The following is a 16,289-nucleotide window of genomic DNA, read 5'->3' as shown; positions in this document are numbered from 1 at the left end:
TTTAAGAGGCTTTTAGATAGGTACATGGAGCTTAGAAAAATAGAGGGCTATAGGTAAGCCTAGTAATTTCTAAGGTGGGGACATGTTCGGCACAACTTTGTGGGCCGAAGGGACTGTATTGTGCTGTAGGTTTTCTTTGTTTCTGAACATTTTCTTGCAACTATAGTTAGCTGCCTCCCTGAATATGCTCCAGTCCACATTTTTGAAACAGTACCGCAGCTCTGATGTAGCACCTTCTGGTCAGGTCCTGTTGTCCCTGTAAACTGGTATTAGCAAAATGGATATGTAGCCTGGTTATGAGGTTGGGGCTGGGGTTGGCCCTATAGGGTCCACAGTCGTTGTTTATAAAATTCTCTCCTAGTTACGAAGTTGACATTCTAGTAGAACTTTGGCAGGTCTGTTTTTATATGGAAGAACACAATTAGAAAAAAGGAAAAGCAAAAGCTGTATGAGTATAATTTGGTCATAGTGTTCAGAATCAGAATTAGGTTTAATATCACCGGCATATACAGTCAAATTTGCTAACTTTTCAGCAGCAGTACAATGCAATACATAGAAACATAGAAAACCTACAGCACAATACAGGCCCTTCGGTCCACAAGGTTGTGCCGAACATGTCCCTACTTTAGAAATTACTAGGCTTACCCATAGCCCTCAATTTTTCTGAGCTCCATGTACCTATCCAAAAGTCTCTTAAAATACCCTATTGTATCCACCTCCACCACCGTTGCCAGCATCCCATTCCACGCACTCACCACTCTCTGAATAAAAAACATAGAAAAGAACTGAATTACATTAAGCATATTTATGTATATTAAATAGTTAAAATAGGTAGTGCAAAAACAGAAGTTTTAAAAAAGTAGTGAGGTAATGTTCATCAGTTTCCATTTTGAAATTAGATGGCTGTCCCTGAATCATTGAGTGTGTGCCTTCAGGCTTTAGTACCTCCTTCCTGATGGTAACAATAAGAAGAGGACAAGTCCTGGGTTGTGGGGTGCTTGATAATGGAAGCTGCTTTTCTGAAGCACTGCTCTTTGAGTTGTCTTGGATAATATGGAGGCTAGTACTCATAATGGAGCTGACGGATTTTGGAACTCTCTGCAACTCACTTCAATCCTGTGCAATAGGCCCCCGTACCAGACAGTGCTATAGACTGTCAGAGTGCTCTCCACAGTACATCTGTAGAAACTTTCGAGTGTTTTGGTCTTCTCAAACTCTTGATGAAAGGCTTGCCTTCTTTATAGCTGCATCAATATGATGGGATGGCTGCCATTGGGAGCTGAACGTCCAAGGATATAGGGTGTATCAGAAAAATAGGTTAATAAGTAAAGGAGGTGGTGTGGCCCTGTGTATAAGAAATAATATTAAATCATTAGAAAGGAATAACATAGGATAGGATGGGTTGAGTTGAGAAACGGCAAGGTAAAAGGACCTCCAAACAGCAGCCGGGATGTGGATTACAAATTACAGCAGGAGATAAAAAGGCGTGTCTGAAGGGCAATGTCATGATAATCGTTGGGGGTATTAACATGAAAGTGGATTGCGAAAACCAGGTCAGTACTGGACCCCATAAAAGAGAATTTGTAAAATGTACGAGGGATGGTTTTTTAGAACAGCTTGTCGTTGAGCCCACCAGGGAATTGGCTGCACTGGATCGGGTGTTGTGCAATAATCTGGAGGTGATAAGAGAGCTGAAGGTTACAGATTCACTTTGAAATTTGAGAAGGAGAAACTAAATTCCAATGTGTCAGTATTTCAGTGGAATAAAGGAAATTACAATGGCATGAGAGGGGAACCAGCCAAAGTTGACTGGAAATGGATGCTAGCAGGAAGGGCAGAAGAGCAGCAATGGCTAGAGTTTCTGCGAAAAATGAGGGACGTGCAAGACAGATATATTCCAAATAAGAAATTTTCAAGGGGAAGAAGGACACTACCGTGGCTGACAAGTGAAGTCAGAGCCAAAGTAAAAGCAAAAGAGAGGGCATACAAGGAAGCTAAAGCTAGTGGGAAGATAGAGAATTGGAGATGAATTATGAAAGGAAGCTGGTGACTAATGTCAAAGAAGATACGAAAAGTTTTTCTAAGTATACAAAGGGTAAAAGTCAAGGGTAGATATAGGAGCAATAGAAAATGACGTTGGAAGTATTGTAATGAGAGATGCAGAGATGGCGGAGAAACTGAATGCGTATTTTGCATCAGTCTTCACAGTGGAAGACATTTGAAGTATACCGGCCATTCAGGAGTGTCAGGGAAGTGAAGTATGTGCAGTGAAAATTAAAACTAAGAAGGTGCTCAGGAAGCTGAATGGTCTGAGGGTGGATAAATCTCCTGGATCTGATGGAATGCACCCTTGGGTTCTGACGGATGTAGCTGGAGAGATTGCAGAAACATTAACAATGATCTTTCAAGAATCAATAGATTCTGGCGTTGTACCAGATGACAGGAAAATTGCAAATGTTACTCAGCTATATAAGAAGGATGGAAGGCAGAAGAAAGGAAACTATGGACCTGTTAGTCAGTCATCAGTGGTTGAGAAGTTGTTAGAATCGATTATTAGGGATGAGATTACGAAGTACCTGGAGACACATGACAAGATACACCAAAGCCAGTATGGTTTCCTGAAAGGAAAATCCTGCCTGACTAACCTTCTGCAAGTTTTTTAGGGAATTACAAGCAATGTAGACAAGAGAGGTGCTGTAGACAAGACATGGTGTGCTTGGATTTTCAGAAGGCCTTTGACAAGGTGCCGCACATGAGGCTGCTTAGCAAGGTAAGAGCCCATGGAATTGCAGGGAAGTTACTAGTGTGGGTGGAGCATTGGCTGGTCAGCAGAAAACAGATTGGGAATAAAGGGATCCTATTCTGGCTGGCTGCCAGTTACCAGTGGAGTTCCACAGGTTCTTTTTACGATTATATATCAATGATTTGGACGATGGGATTAATGGATTTTTGGCTAAATTTGCTGATGATGCAAAGATAGGTGGAGGAGTGTTGAGGAAACAGCCTGCGGAGAGACTTAGATAGTTTAGGGGAATGGGCAAAGAAGTGGCATATGAAATGTAATGTTGGAAAATGTATGGTTATGTACTTTGGTGGAAGAAATGAATGGTAGACTATTATTTAGATTGGGAAAAATTCAAAATGCAGAGATGCAAAGGGGTTTGGGAGTCCTTGTGCAGGGTACCCTAAAGGTTAACCTCCAGGTTGAGTCAGTGGTGAAGAAGGCAGATGCAATGTTGGCATTCATTTCTAGAGGTATAGAATGTAAGAACAGGGATGTGATGTTGAGGCACTATAAGGCACTCATGAGACCACACTTAAGAGTATTGTGTGCAGTTTTGGGCTCCTTATTTTAGAAAGGATATACTGACGTTGGGGAGGGTTCAGAGAAAATTCACGAGAATGATTCTCGGTATGAAAGGGTTACCGTATGAGGAACGTCTGGCTGCTCATAGGCTGTATCCCCTGGAGTTCAGGAGAATGAGGGGGGATCTCATAGTAACATTTTGAATGTTAAAAGGCCTGAACAGATTAGATATGGCAGTTATATCCTATGATAGGGGAGTCTAGGACAAGAGAGCACGACTTCAGGATTGAAGGATGTCCACTTAGAACAAAAATGGGGAGAAATTGCTTTAATCAGAGGGTGGTAAATCTGTGGAATAAGTTGCCATGAGCAGTTGTGGAGGTCAAGTCATTGGGCGTGTTTAAGGCAGGGATAGATAGGTTCTTGATTAGCCAGGGCATCAAAGGTTATGGGGAGAAGGCAGGTGGATGGGGTTGACTGGAAGAATTGGATCAGTCCATGATTGACTGGCAGAGCAGACTCGATGGGCTGAATGGCCTACTTTTGCTCCTATATCTTTTGGTCTTATGTTAGCTCCTCAGAGATATTGAAACCCAGGAACTTGAAATTGTTCATACTCTTCACTTCTGATCCCTCTCATTGGATTGGTTTGTGTTCCCTCATCTTACCCTTTCTAAAGTCCACAGTCAGTTCTTTGGCTTTACTGACATTGAGTGCAAGTTTGTTGCTAAACTCTAGTGACAGGTTTAGCTGATTGTTTCAAGAACTAAATGGTTGAAGGGAAGTAGCTGTTCTTGAAACTAGTGGTGTGGGACTTGAGGCTCTGTATCTTCTGTCCGATGGTAGCTGCAAATAGATAGCCTCCTGTAGATAGTAACAGTGAGTTGGAATGTGCCCATGATATATAGGGCAGAGTCCACTCCTTTACATTGCTGTATCAGATCATGATGCAATCAGTCTAGATCCATTGAATATTACATCTTCAAACATTTATTAGAAAGTTTACTGACAAGCTGAACCTCTTTAACATTGAGCATCATAGGAAGTCATTCCTGCCTGTGGCCATCAAACTTTACAACTCCTCCCTCGGCGTGTCAGACACCCTGAGCCAATAGGTTGGTCCTGGACTTATTTCCACTTGGAATAATTTACTTATTATTATTTAATTATTTATGGTTTTATATTGCTATATTTCTACACTATTCTTGGTTGGTGCGACTGTAACGAAACCCAATTTCCCTCGGGATCGATAAAGTATGTCTGTCTGTCTGTTTAACCTCCAAAGAAAGAAAGAAAGCATGCTTTCCTTATGATTGTATCTATGTATTTGGCTCATGATGTATTTAATGCTCAGGAATTTAAATTTGCTGAGTCCCTCCACTGCTGATTCCCCCAATGTAGGCTGGTGCATGTTCAATCTCCTTCCATTTCCTGAAGTTAATATTCAGTCCTTTAGTTTTGACGACATTAAACAAGAAGTTGTTATTGTGGCATCACTCAGTCAGTTGTCCTATGAAACTGGTAAGCTGACTCATCGCCACTGTACTTTGTCCAACCACGTAAGTACTGTTGCAGATTTGAAGATGACATTGTAGCTGTGCTTACTACACAGTCATATGCATAGAAAGTAAAAGGGCAAAGCAGGGGGCTAAGCAGGCAACCTTGAGGTTGCTGATCAGCGAGGAGGAAGTAGTCTTCACTGATTGAGGTCTGTCAATGAGGAAGTGAAGTATCCAGTTGTAGAGGAAAGTACGAGGCCCAATACCTTCAATAAGTTTAATTGCTTTCAAGCGTGTTAATCTTTTTTTTTAAGTTAATGTCTTGGCTTTCTTAATACCTGCTTCAGGAAATGCTTATCAATGTCCAGTTTGACCTCCAGAACAGCATTATCAAGTGGCAGTAATCTGCCTGCGGATACCAACTGGGTTTCACACGACCACTTGACTCATCAGCCCTCAGCCAAATATGAACAAAAAAGGTTAATTCCAGACAGGATGAGAATGACTGCCTAACAATTGATGTAATATGGATGGCAGAACCCATAGTAAACTGATGCAAATGACTTACAACTCATAAAGTTGTGATTGTTGAAGATCATTCATCCATCCCAGGAGTTGCTTGAGACAGTGCAAATGCCAAGTCATTAGCCATGACTGTATATTCAACAGCACCAGCCACCAAAATGTGCCTCTACGAGAAAGTCAGACATTGGGTGTTGAAAAGCAGAAGTAGCTGCAGATGCTGGAAATTAAAATTAATGTTGGAATTATCCAGCACAATAAGCAAAATGTCAGAAGAATATAATCCATGACTCAGGGTGATGACCTTTCCTCAGAACTGAGAAAAGTCTTTAAAAACAAATTATATTTTAAGTTGCAGAGAAGGAGAGATGCAAAGAACAATGGGGTTTCTGTATGAAAATGATGCAAGTAGTAGCATAGAAAACCTACAGCACAATACAGGTCCTTCGGTCCACAAAGTTGTGCCAAACATCATCCTACCTTAGAAATTACTAGGCTTACCCATAGCCCTCTATTAGTGTTCATGTCATTAGGAGAAGGTGATGTAGGCTTTTAATCACAGTTGATCTCTCTGGGGGAAACATTTTCCTGGGCTGTTTGTGATGGCAATATTTGCTGGTCTTGTGAATAAATAAAAACCTTGATAATAATTTTATCCATTCTTGTAGAACAATTCAAGGAATACAGTAGCTCTGAGAATGTCTTTGGCTAAGCATTCTCATGTTGGTAACTATTTTGGAATTGCATGTTTCGGAAAAAACAACTTTGGAGAAGTGTGTTCCTTGTGACTAATCTGACTAATGGTTTGTAAATAGAATGTCGTTATTGAACTTCAAACTATGTTTTAGTTTATCAGAGTCAGAGCTTTCAGTTGAAATTATTGTAAACCATGCTGTAGCAAGCATTTTGGAATATAATTATTGCATTGTCAGATGTTGATGTTGTAGCTTGCCATATCTATGCCATATTGTTCATGATTTTTTTAAATGCACAGAAAATCTAGAAATGATGTGAAGAATATTTTGATATATTTTGGCAGGATACTTGGTAGTGTGGAGGAGCAGAGGGATCTGGGGGTATATGTCCACAGATCCCTGAAAGTTGCCTCACAGGTAGATAGGGTAGTTAAGAAAGCTTATGGAGTGTTAGCTTTCATAAGTCGAGGGATAGAGTTTAAGAGTCGCAGGGTAATGATAGAGCTGTATAAAACTCTGGTTAGGCCACATTTGGAGTACTGTGTCCAGTTCTGGTCGCCTCACTATAGGAAGGATGTGGAAGCATTGGAAAGGGTACAGAGGAGATTTACAAGAATGCTGTCTGGTTTAGAGAGTATGGATTATGATCAGAGATTAAGGGAGCTAGGGCTTTACTCTTTGGAGAGGAGGATGAGAGGAGACATGATAGAGGTGTAGAAGATATTAAGAGGAATAGATAGAGTGGATAGCCAGCGCCTCTTCCCCAGGGCACCACTGCTCAGTACAAGAGGTCATGGCTTTAAGGTAAGGGGAGGGAATTTCAAGGGGGATATTAGGGGAAGAAGGTTTTTTACTCAGAGAGTGGTTGGTGCATAGAATGCACTGCCTGAGTCAGTGGTGGAGGCAGATACACTAGTGAAGTTTAAGAGACTACTAGACAGGTATAAGGAGGAATTTAAGGTGGGGGGTTATATGGGAGTCAGGGTTTGAGGGTCAGCACAACATTGTGGGCCGAAGAGCCTGTAATGTGCTGTATTATTCTATGTTCTATGTTTAACACTATATTCTTCTTCTAAGCCATTAGTAATTTTTTTAAATGTTGGCCATTTTCCAAGTAATTACAGCATAGCATTTTGTTATAGGATACAAACAGTGAAAAATATCAAATGGAGCAAAAGCTTACAAGTACTGTAAAACACGAGGAAATCTGCAGATGCTGGAAATTCAAACAACACACACAAAATGCTGGTCGAACACAACAGGCCAGGCAGCATCTATAGGGAGAAGTGCTGTCGACGTTTTGGGCTGAGACCCTTCGTCAGGACTAACCGAAAGGAAAGATAGTAAGAGATTTGAAAGTAGTGGGGGGAGGGGGAAATGCGAAATGATAGGAGAAGACCGGAGGGGGTGGGATGAAGCTAAGAGCTGGAAAGGTGATTGGCGAAAGTGATACAGAGCTGGAGAAGGGAAAGGATCATGGGACGGGAGACCTCAGGAGAAAGAAAGGAGGGGAGGGGGAGCACCAGAAGGAGATGGAGAACAGGCAAACAACTAAATATGTCAGGGATGAGGTAAGAAGGGGAGGAGGGGCATTAACGGAAGTTAGAGGAGTCAATGTTCATGCCATCAGGTTGGAGGCTACCCAGCCGGTATATAAGGTGTTGTTCCTCCAAACTGAGTTTGGATTCATTTTGACAATAGAAGAGGCGATGGATAGACATATCAGAATGGGAATGGGACGTGGAATTAAGATGTGTGGCCACTGGGAGATCCTGCTTTTTCTGACGGACTGAGCGTAGGTGTTCAGCGAAACGGTCTCCCAGTCTGCGTCGGGTCTCACCAATATATAAAAGGCCACACCGGGAGCACCGGACGCAGTATACCACACCAGCCGACTCACAGGTGAAGTGTCGCCTCACCTGGAAGGACTGTCTGGGGCCCTGAATGGTGGTGAGGAAGGAAGTGTAAGGGCAGGTGTAGCACTTGTTCTGCTCACAAGGATAAGTGCCAGGAGGGAGATCGGTGGGAAGGGATGGGGGGGGGAGGGGAGACAAGTGGACAAGGGAGTCGCGTAGGGAGCAATCCCTGTGAAAAGCAGAAAGGGGGGGGAGGGAAAGATATGTTTGGTAGTGGGATCCTGTTGGAGGTGGCGGAAGTTACGGAGAATTATACGTTGGACCTGGAGGCTGGTGGGGTGGTAGGTAAGGACAAGGAAAACCCTATCCCGAATGGGGTGGCAGGTGGATGGGGTGAGGGCAGGTGTGCGGGAAATGTGAGATGCGTTTGAGAGCAGAGTTGATGGTGGTGAAGGGAAGCCCCTTTGTTTAAAAAAGGAAGACATCTCCTTCGTCCTGGAATGAAAAGCCTCATCCTGAGAGCAGATGCAGTGGAGACAGAGGAATTGTGAGAAGGGGATAGCATTTTTGCAAGAGACAGGGTGGGAAGAGGAATAGTCCAGGTAGCTGTGGGAGTTTGTAGGCTTATAGTAGATATCAGTAGATAGGCCGTCTCCAGAGATGGAGACAGAAAGATCAAGAAAGGGGAGGGAGGTGTCAGAAATGGACCAGGTAAATTTGAGGGCAGGGTGAAAGTTGGAGGCAAAGTTAATAAAGTCGACGAGCTCAGCATGCGTGCAAGAGGCAGCGCCAATGCAGTCGTCGATGTAGCGAAGGAAAAGGGGGATGGATACCGGTATAGACTTGGAACATGGACTGTTCCACAAAGCCAACAAAAAGGCAGGCATAACTGGGACCCAAGCGGGTGCCCATGGCTACACCCTTGGTTTGGAGGAAGTGGGAGGAGCCAAAGGAGAAATTATTGAGAGTAAGAACTAATTCCGCTAGACGGAGGAGAGTGGTGGTAGAGGGGAATTGGTTAGGTCTGGAATCCAAAAAAAAGTGAAGAGCTTCGAGACCATCTCAGTGGGGGATGGAGGTATATAGGGACTGGACGTCCATGGTGAAAATAAGGCTGTGGGGGCCAGGGAACTTAAAATCATTGAAAAAAATTCAAAGCATGAGAAGTGTCACGAACATAGGTGGGAAGAGATTGAACAAGGGGGGATAAGACAGTGTCAAGGTATGCAGAAATGAGTTCAGTGAGGCAGGAGCAAGCTGAGACAATAGGTCTACCTGGACAGGCAGGTTTGTGGATCTTGGGTAGGAGGTAGATACGGGAAGTACGGGGTGTGGGAACTATGAGGTTGGTGGCAGTGGATGGGAGATCCCCAGAGCTGATTAGGTTGGTGATGGTATAGGAGACAATGGCTTCTTAGTGGGGTCACGATCAAGGGGTAAATAAGACGAGGTATCAGAGAGTTGTTGCTGTGCCTCGGCCAGGTAAAGGTCAGTACGCCAGACAACAACAGCTCCCCCCTTATCAGCAGGTTTTATAGTGAGGTTGGGATTGGTGTGGAGGGAGCGGAGAGCAGAGTGTTCGGAAGGAGTGAGGTTGGAATTGTACTGTAAAACTCCAATTTGACTGTAGTGAATGCTGGTTAATTGGGACCAGTGCATTTTGTCCCAATTAAACAGCTGGCCCAGTTAGCTGAATTTTCATGGAAATAGTTAAGGTAGTTTAAAAAAAGGGGAAGTGAGTAACAAACTGTGTATTTAAATGAAATAGAGAATAAATTAACACCTGCTCCACCCCCTGCTCCTGGCACTCCTTCTCTGCCACTTCTCCCACACCCTTCCCGAGATGCTCCCCCCTCACCATTCCAAACATCCTTTGCTCCTGCCAGATTTACAAACTCGTTCTCCGCTCCATGTTGACAAATATACTATGGTGCAAAAAGAGCCTTAGGCTTCCTAGCTTATATATACGTACCTAAGACTTTTGCACAGTACAGTAGCTGCTCTTGAACATGGTGGTGTGGGACTTGGAGGCTTCTGTTCTTCCTGCCAGATGGGACCTACAAAAAGTTGGCATGGCCCAGGTAGTATGGATCTTTGATAGTTTGGCCTTCTTGATGCGGCACCACCTATAGATATTACCAGTTGTGCGGAAGGATGTGCAGCTTCTTAAATTCCTCTGCTGTACCATTGCTGTATTGACATACCAGACCACGATACACCTAGTCATTTATAGCTGATAAATATCATTTTAATCTTTTACAAAATAATTATGCTGCAAATACTGAAGGATTAATCTGTATATTTATTTTTTTATATAGAACAGATGTAGCTGAGAAACTCGTGCCTTTGAAAGAGACTATGATGGAGAAAACATGGAAGTCATGGAACTATGTCAGGAAATGGCTGATTGTCTTGATATCATGGTCCTGGAGTCTGTGCCGAATTTCACTACTAGCTCTAATTTTAACCTTCCACTTGTATGGAGGCATCTTTTTGCTTTTTCTGATCCTTGCATCAGTAGCAGGTATATTGTACAAATTCCAGGATGTACTCCTCTACTTCCCAGAGCAACCACCTTCGTCACGTTTGTATGTTCCTGTACCTACTGGAATCCCACATGAAAATCTTTTTGTTAAAACCAAAGATGGAATCCGACTTAATTTGATTCTGTTGAGATACACTGGAGATAATGCTTCATATTCGCCAACCATAATCTATTTCCATGGCAATGCTGGTAATATTGGTCACAGGATACAAAATGCGCTGTTGATGATGGTCAATCTAAAAGTTAACGTACTACTTGTAGATTATAGAGGTTACGGAAGGAGTGAGGGGGAACCGAGTGAAAAAGGCCTTTACTTGGATTCAGAGGCTGTGTTGGATTATGTTATGACCAGACCTGATCTTGATAAAACCAAAATAATCTTATTTGGTCGCTCTTTGGGTGGCGCAGTTGCTATTCACTTGGCCTCAGAGAATCCACATAGGATTTTTGCAATAATTATTGAGAACACCTTCCTCAGTATCCCACATATGGCCAGCACTTTGTTCTCCTTCTTTCCCATGAGGTATCTTCCACTTTGGTGCTACAAGAACAAATTTTTGTCCTACAACAAGATTGCACAGTGCAGGATGCCATCCCTTTTGATTTCTGGATTGTCAGACCAGCTAATTCCACCAGTCATGATGAAACAACTCTGTGAGCTGTCTGCATCACGGACTAAGAGACTAGTCATTTTTCCGGATGGAACTCATAATGATACCTGGCAGTGCCAGGGCTATTTTGCTGCTCTTGAACAATTCATCAAAGAGTTATTAAAAAATAATTCACATGAAGAAGTAAAAACCACATCTAATGTAACAATAATATAATTTTTTCTGTATATAGTGTAAATTTTACATGTGTATGTACAGAAAAGATGAAGGTTAACTTGGAAGTCATTATTGGATATTTTATCACTAGTGGTAGAATATTTTTACCTGTTTCAGTGCATGAGAGAAGTATTCTGATGTTTCATACAGTTTGTTGATCTGATCAGCTACGTTGTTCAATACTGTAATAAGAGGTTTCTTTTAGTGAGCACCGTATGATTTAAACATCATTTTATTTATTCCCCTTTTGCATTAAAATGATTTAATTTTGTCAGCAATTTTGTACCTTTTGCAGTTGACAGAATTGTCTATGGACCAAATGCATAGTTACCTTTTTTCAGAAGTGACAAGTGCTCCATGTTCAATTAAGTTGAGACTAGTTTATCCTCATTTTAATTGTTAATAAATAAAAATGTGTGATTGGATTATTATGAATTTTGAGATTTTATTTCCTTAACTCTTTTGTTGCCCATGAGCATGAATGTTTCAGCTCCATCACCTGTGTTGTAACTAAATGTATTCAATAGATGACAGTAGAAAAAGTAAACTTCTTTTGAAATTTTGAATAGACTAAATTGATGTGGATTCTTGTGGAACCAATCCACCCATTCAATTTAAAAAGCATGAAAAGTGAAATGTAGTTTGTTGAAATTCTATAATTTTAGCATTGATCCAGTTTCCTGTACAACTATTGAGACCTATTGGCTCTAGTAGCTCTTAATTGTATTTTATTTGTATTGTTTTAAGCATTGTTTTTGTTCCAACTTTTGAAGTTAGTCTGATATTTACAAGATCACTTTTCTGTATTTCTCTACCTCCAGAAATCTGTTGTTTCAAGTTTACTTTGTAAGTCCCATTGTGGCGAAAATGTGTTTCATTACATAAAAAGTATGAAACATTAAACACAATAAAGTGTTTTTATACTTCAACAGAGCTGTAATAAAACATTTAATCCTGCTTGATGTATTAAATTCAGAAACACAGAAGTTGAAACCTGCTGTTCCACATAAGATTCCTTCGTGACAAAGTGAAGTGTTCAAATTGCATCACATTTAGGAATTACTAAAAACCCTGCCTTCTAATGTGAAGAGCCAGTTGCTTAAAAATATAAAGAATTTTTCTTAGTTGATGTTCTTCATATTATCAAAGAAGTAATTTGAATCTTTGGTGTTCTAACTTTGGAAATTGCTTCAGTTCAAAGGATTAAACCAAAGAGGTATCACAGCAGTAAGAAAAGTTCACAGTAAGTTTATGTGTTTTTGGAGCTGTCTTGAAATTACTGCTGTTCTTGGTATGTATGAAATTTTTAAAAAAATCTTTCTGTCGTTTGACACTATTCACCTTTAACCTTTAATTGGTCTTAGATTGGTATTGTGGTTATTGTATAGAAATGATGTAAGACAACTTTGCTTATATGCAAAGAATAGTTTCATTGAAAATGAGTTTGCACCATGTATGCTAACACACGTAGTTTTTCACTATGCATTCTACCAGGAGTATTGCTAAATTTAAATGTGATTTCTTATATGAAATACAAAATACAATTTTTTTTTGAAAGGTTTGGAATTTTCTGTAATTCTGCACTATAATATTTTGTCTAAATTTTTTTTTTGCCTCAGCTGACACTTGTATCTGTTCCAGAATGTCTTTACATTCTTGTTTACAACCTTGTCCAGAAGATTTGATTGAAGCTCCAATACCTAAATTTGCAACGTGCTTAACGTGCTATTGGCCATGCCAATCACAGGAATGGTACATGAAATGAAAATTAATTCTTTCTGAAGTTTAGCAAATCGTGGTTTACATATCTGATTCTTGGAGCAGCAAGTCTGCAAGTGTTTAGTTTTTCTGATTTCCTGTATATTCTTAAAATAAAGTTTACTTAAATTTTCATCTTAATTATGTTTTTTTTCTGCAGTGGATTTATGGGATCTTAGCAATAATAGCTGCGGGTCTCTAAGTGGAAAATATTCTTTAAGGCATAGGAGCAACATTCGGTCATTGATTCTACACCACCATTTGATCCTGGCTAATTTATTCTTCCTTCTCAACCCTTTTCTCCCTAACTAATCAAGAACCTATCAACCTTTGCTTTAATTTTACCCAATGAGTGGTCTCCACAGCAATCGGTGGCAATGAATTCCACAGAGTTATTTTCTGTTTGTTTTCAAAAGTTTCCTTGTCTTCTAGCTTCCTGCTCGTTTTTGCAGTATTGTATATCATTGCTTTTGCTTTTGTGCTTTCTTTGACTTCCTTTGTCAGCCACTGTTGCCTCATCCTCCCTTTAGAATGCTGGAGTGAAATAATGTTCTGTCTTCTGAATTACTCCTAGAAACCCCTGCTCTACCATCGTCCTTGCTAAGATCCCTTTCCATCTAACCTTGGTTAGCTGTTCTCTTATGCTTCTGTAGTCACCTTTACTCACATGTAATGCCAGTGCATCTAATTTCATCTTCTCCTTCTCAAACTACAAGTTGAATTCTATCATGAGCACAGCCTTCTAATCAAATCTGGTTTATTGCACAACAAATCTCTAGTGGGTTCAACCAGAGCTGTTCTAAAAATCCATCTCAGGCATTCTACAAATAATTTTTCTTGGGATCCAGTGCCAATCTGATTTTCCCAGTTTACCTGTTTGAAGACCCCCCATGTCACCTTTCTGACATGCCTTTTCTATCTACTATTGTAATTTGCACCTCATATCCTGGCTACTATTTGGAGGTCTGTATATTTAGACTCACATCAGGATCTTTTTACCTGTGCAGTTTCTCAGATTTACCCACAGAAATTCTATATCTTATGATCTTTTGTCACTTCTTACTCTAGATTTTTTTTTTACCGGCAGAGTTATCTTTTGCCCACCTTTTCGATAGGATCTATACCCTTGGTGTGGTCTTCTTTCTGCCACAGCTCTGTGATGCACATAACATCCTACTTTCCACCTTCACACTGTTCTTATAAGATCATGCACTTTGTTTAATATTAACTGCAGAAAGCAATGCACAGAATGGCCACACTGTTGATACTGTTGTATGATCAAATTAGATGAAATTCAAGGTGTAGAAAAGGAAAACAGGGAAAGTGTTTTTTTTAAATATACCTTGGCCGGCTGACCAATATATTTTAAACCAGAGAAAGGGAAATTTAATACAGGTAAAAAGCTTAATTTCAACATTGTCACTGCAACAGTGTTCAGAGGTCCCCTTGTCCTCACCTACCACCCCACCAGCCTCCAGATCCAGCATATTATCCTCTGCAACTTCCGCCACCTTCAACAGGACCCCACCACTAAGCACATCTTTCCCTCTCTATCCCTCTTCGCAGGGATCGTTCCCTCCACGACTGCCTGGTCCACACGTCCCTCCCCACAGATCTCCCACCTGGCACTTATCTCTGCAAGTGTAAGTGCTACACCTGTCCTTACAACTCCTCTCTTAACACCATTCAGGGCCCCAATCAGTCCTTGCAGGTGAGGCAACACTTCACTTGTGAGTCTACTGGGGTCATCTATTGCATCCGGTGCTCCTGGTGCGGCCTCCTCTACATCGGCGAGACCCGACGCAGATTGGGGGACCGCTTCATCGAGCACCTCCGCTCATCCACCACAACAGACAGGATCTCCCAGTTGCCACCCACTTCAACGCTGCTTCACATTCCCATTCGGATATGTCCATACATGGCCTCTACTGCCATGATGAGGCCAAACTCAGGTTGGAGGAGCAACACCTCATATACAGTCTGGGTAGTCTCCAGCCCCTTGGTATAAACATCGAATTCTCCAACTTCCGGTAATTCCCTCCCTCCCCCTTCCCCCATCCCACTTTCACTCTGTCTCCTCTTCTAGCTGCCTATCACCTCTCTCATGATTCCACCTCCTTCTACTACACATAGTGCACTTACATTCCTTCTTCACCTTTCCTGCCTATCCCCATCCCCACCCCCAACCCTTGATCTTTCCCGTTACTGGTTTTTCACCTGGCACCTACCAGCCTTCTGCTTCCCGCCCTCCCCCCACCTTCTTTATAGGACCCTTGCCCCCTCCCTCTTCAGTCCTGACAAAGGGTCTCGGCCCAAAACATTGACTCTTCGTTTCCACGGATGCTACCCGACCTGCTGAGTTCCTCCAGCATGTTGTACATGTTAATTTCAACATGATTGCATGGCAGCAACTGACACATAAGCTTTAAAGTTAAGAATCAACTGGATGCTGCAGGCACAAGGAGGGGTATTTGCTGAGCTAAAAATGAACTTCCATCAACTTATGAAGCAACCTGCCTATTTTTAAATACAGTGCAGTGCAAGTTCTATTGCATATCCATCAGAGATGAAACTTTCTTTTACAGAATAGTATAGACTTATGTAGTGGGGATATTAAAAAGAGGGTTCCATTGATTTTAATTAGTCTTGACCTTGTTATCCACAAGAGATGTGGACATGGATTCCTTGCAGATAACAAAGAATGCAAATGTTTTTATTGATCAATGCAGTATAGGAACAGGCCCATCAATCGACAAATTTGGCATCGCACATGATGTTAACTTAAACAAGTCCCTTCTGCCAAAGCATAATCCATATCCCTCCATTCCTTGGATATTCCTGTGCCTATTTGAAGGCCTCTGAATATCATCATAATATTTGCTTCCATTACCACCATTCGCAGTATATTACACACGCTTACCTGCTGCTCTGTGTAAAAAGAAAAATAAACTTGCCTTGCATGTGCCCTTCACACTGTACCCAACTTAAAGCAATGCTACTCTGGGAAAAGATTCTGGCTCTCCTATCTAAACCTTTCATAATCTTATCATCTTCTATCAGGTATCCCCTCAACATCTGATACTCCAGAAGAAACAAAGTTTATCCAACCTTCTCTTGTAGTGAATATCTTCTAATCCAAACAGCATACTGGTAAAACTTTCCTGAACTTTAGTCAAAGCTGCCACAAACTTCCTGTAATTGGGCAACCAGAACTGCAAGCAATTGCAGCTGATTCCTAAATGCCAAGCCCTCATAAGTGTGTTGCATGTCTTTGTTACCA

General features: G+C 41.4%; 1 protein-coding gene across 8 annotated transcripts in view; it reads left to right on the top strand.

Moving 5' to 3' along the window:
• The window catches only part of LOC140726594 (protein ABHD13), a 32,054-nt gene extending 19,874 nt beyond the window's left edge, over window positions 1-12,180 (top strand). For 5 of the 8 annotated variants that reach the window (XM_073043176.1, XM_073043174.1, XM_073043179.1 and 2 more), the window contains one exon: window positions 10,198-12,180. In XM_073043176.1, the coding sequence (XP_072899277.1) occupies window positions 10,238-11,251 (1,014 nt within the window). In that variant the 5' untranslated portion in view covers window positions 10,198-10,237 and the 3' untranslated portion in view covers window positions 11,252-12,180. Of the gene's footprint in view, window positions 1-2,751; window positions 2,771-10,197 lie in introns of those variants that run through there. The other 3 variants (XM_073043178.1, XM_073043182.1, XM_073043180.1) reach the window with 2 other exon arrangements.
• The last annotated feature ends 4,109 nt before the right edge of the window (window positions 12,181-16,289 follow it).

Source organism: Hemitrygon akajei, chromosome 4 (assembly GCF_048418815.1).
Source record: "Hemitrygon akajei chromosome 4, sHemAka1.3, whole genome shotgun sequence".
NCBI lineage: Eukaryota > Metazoa > Chordata > Chondrichthyes > Myliobatiformes > Dasyatidae > Hemitrygon > Hemitrygon akajei.
This window is presented reverse-complemented; position numbering and strand designations above follow the sequence as displayed.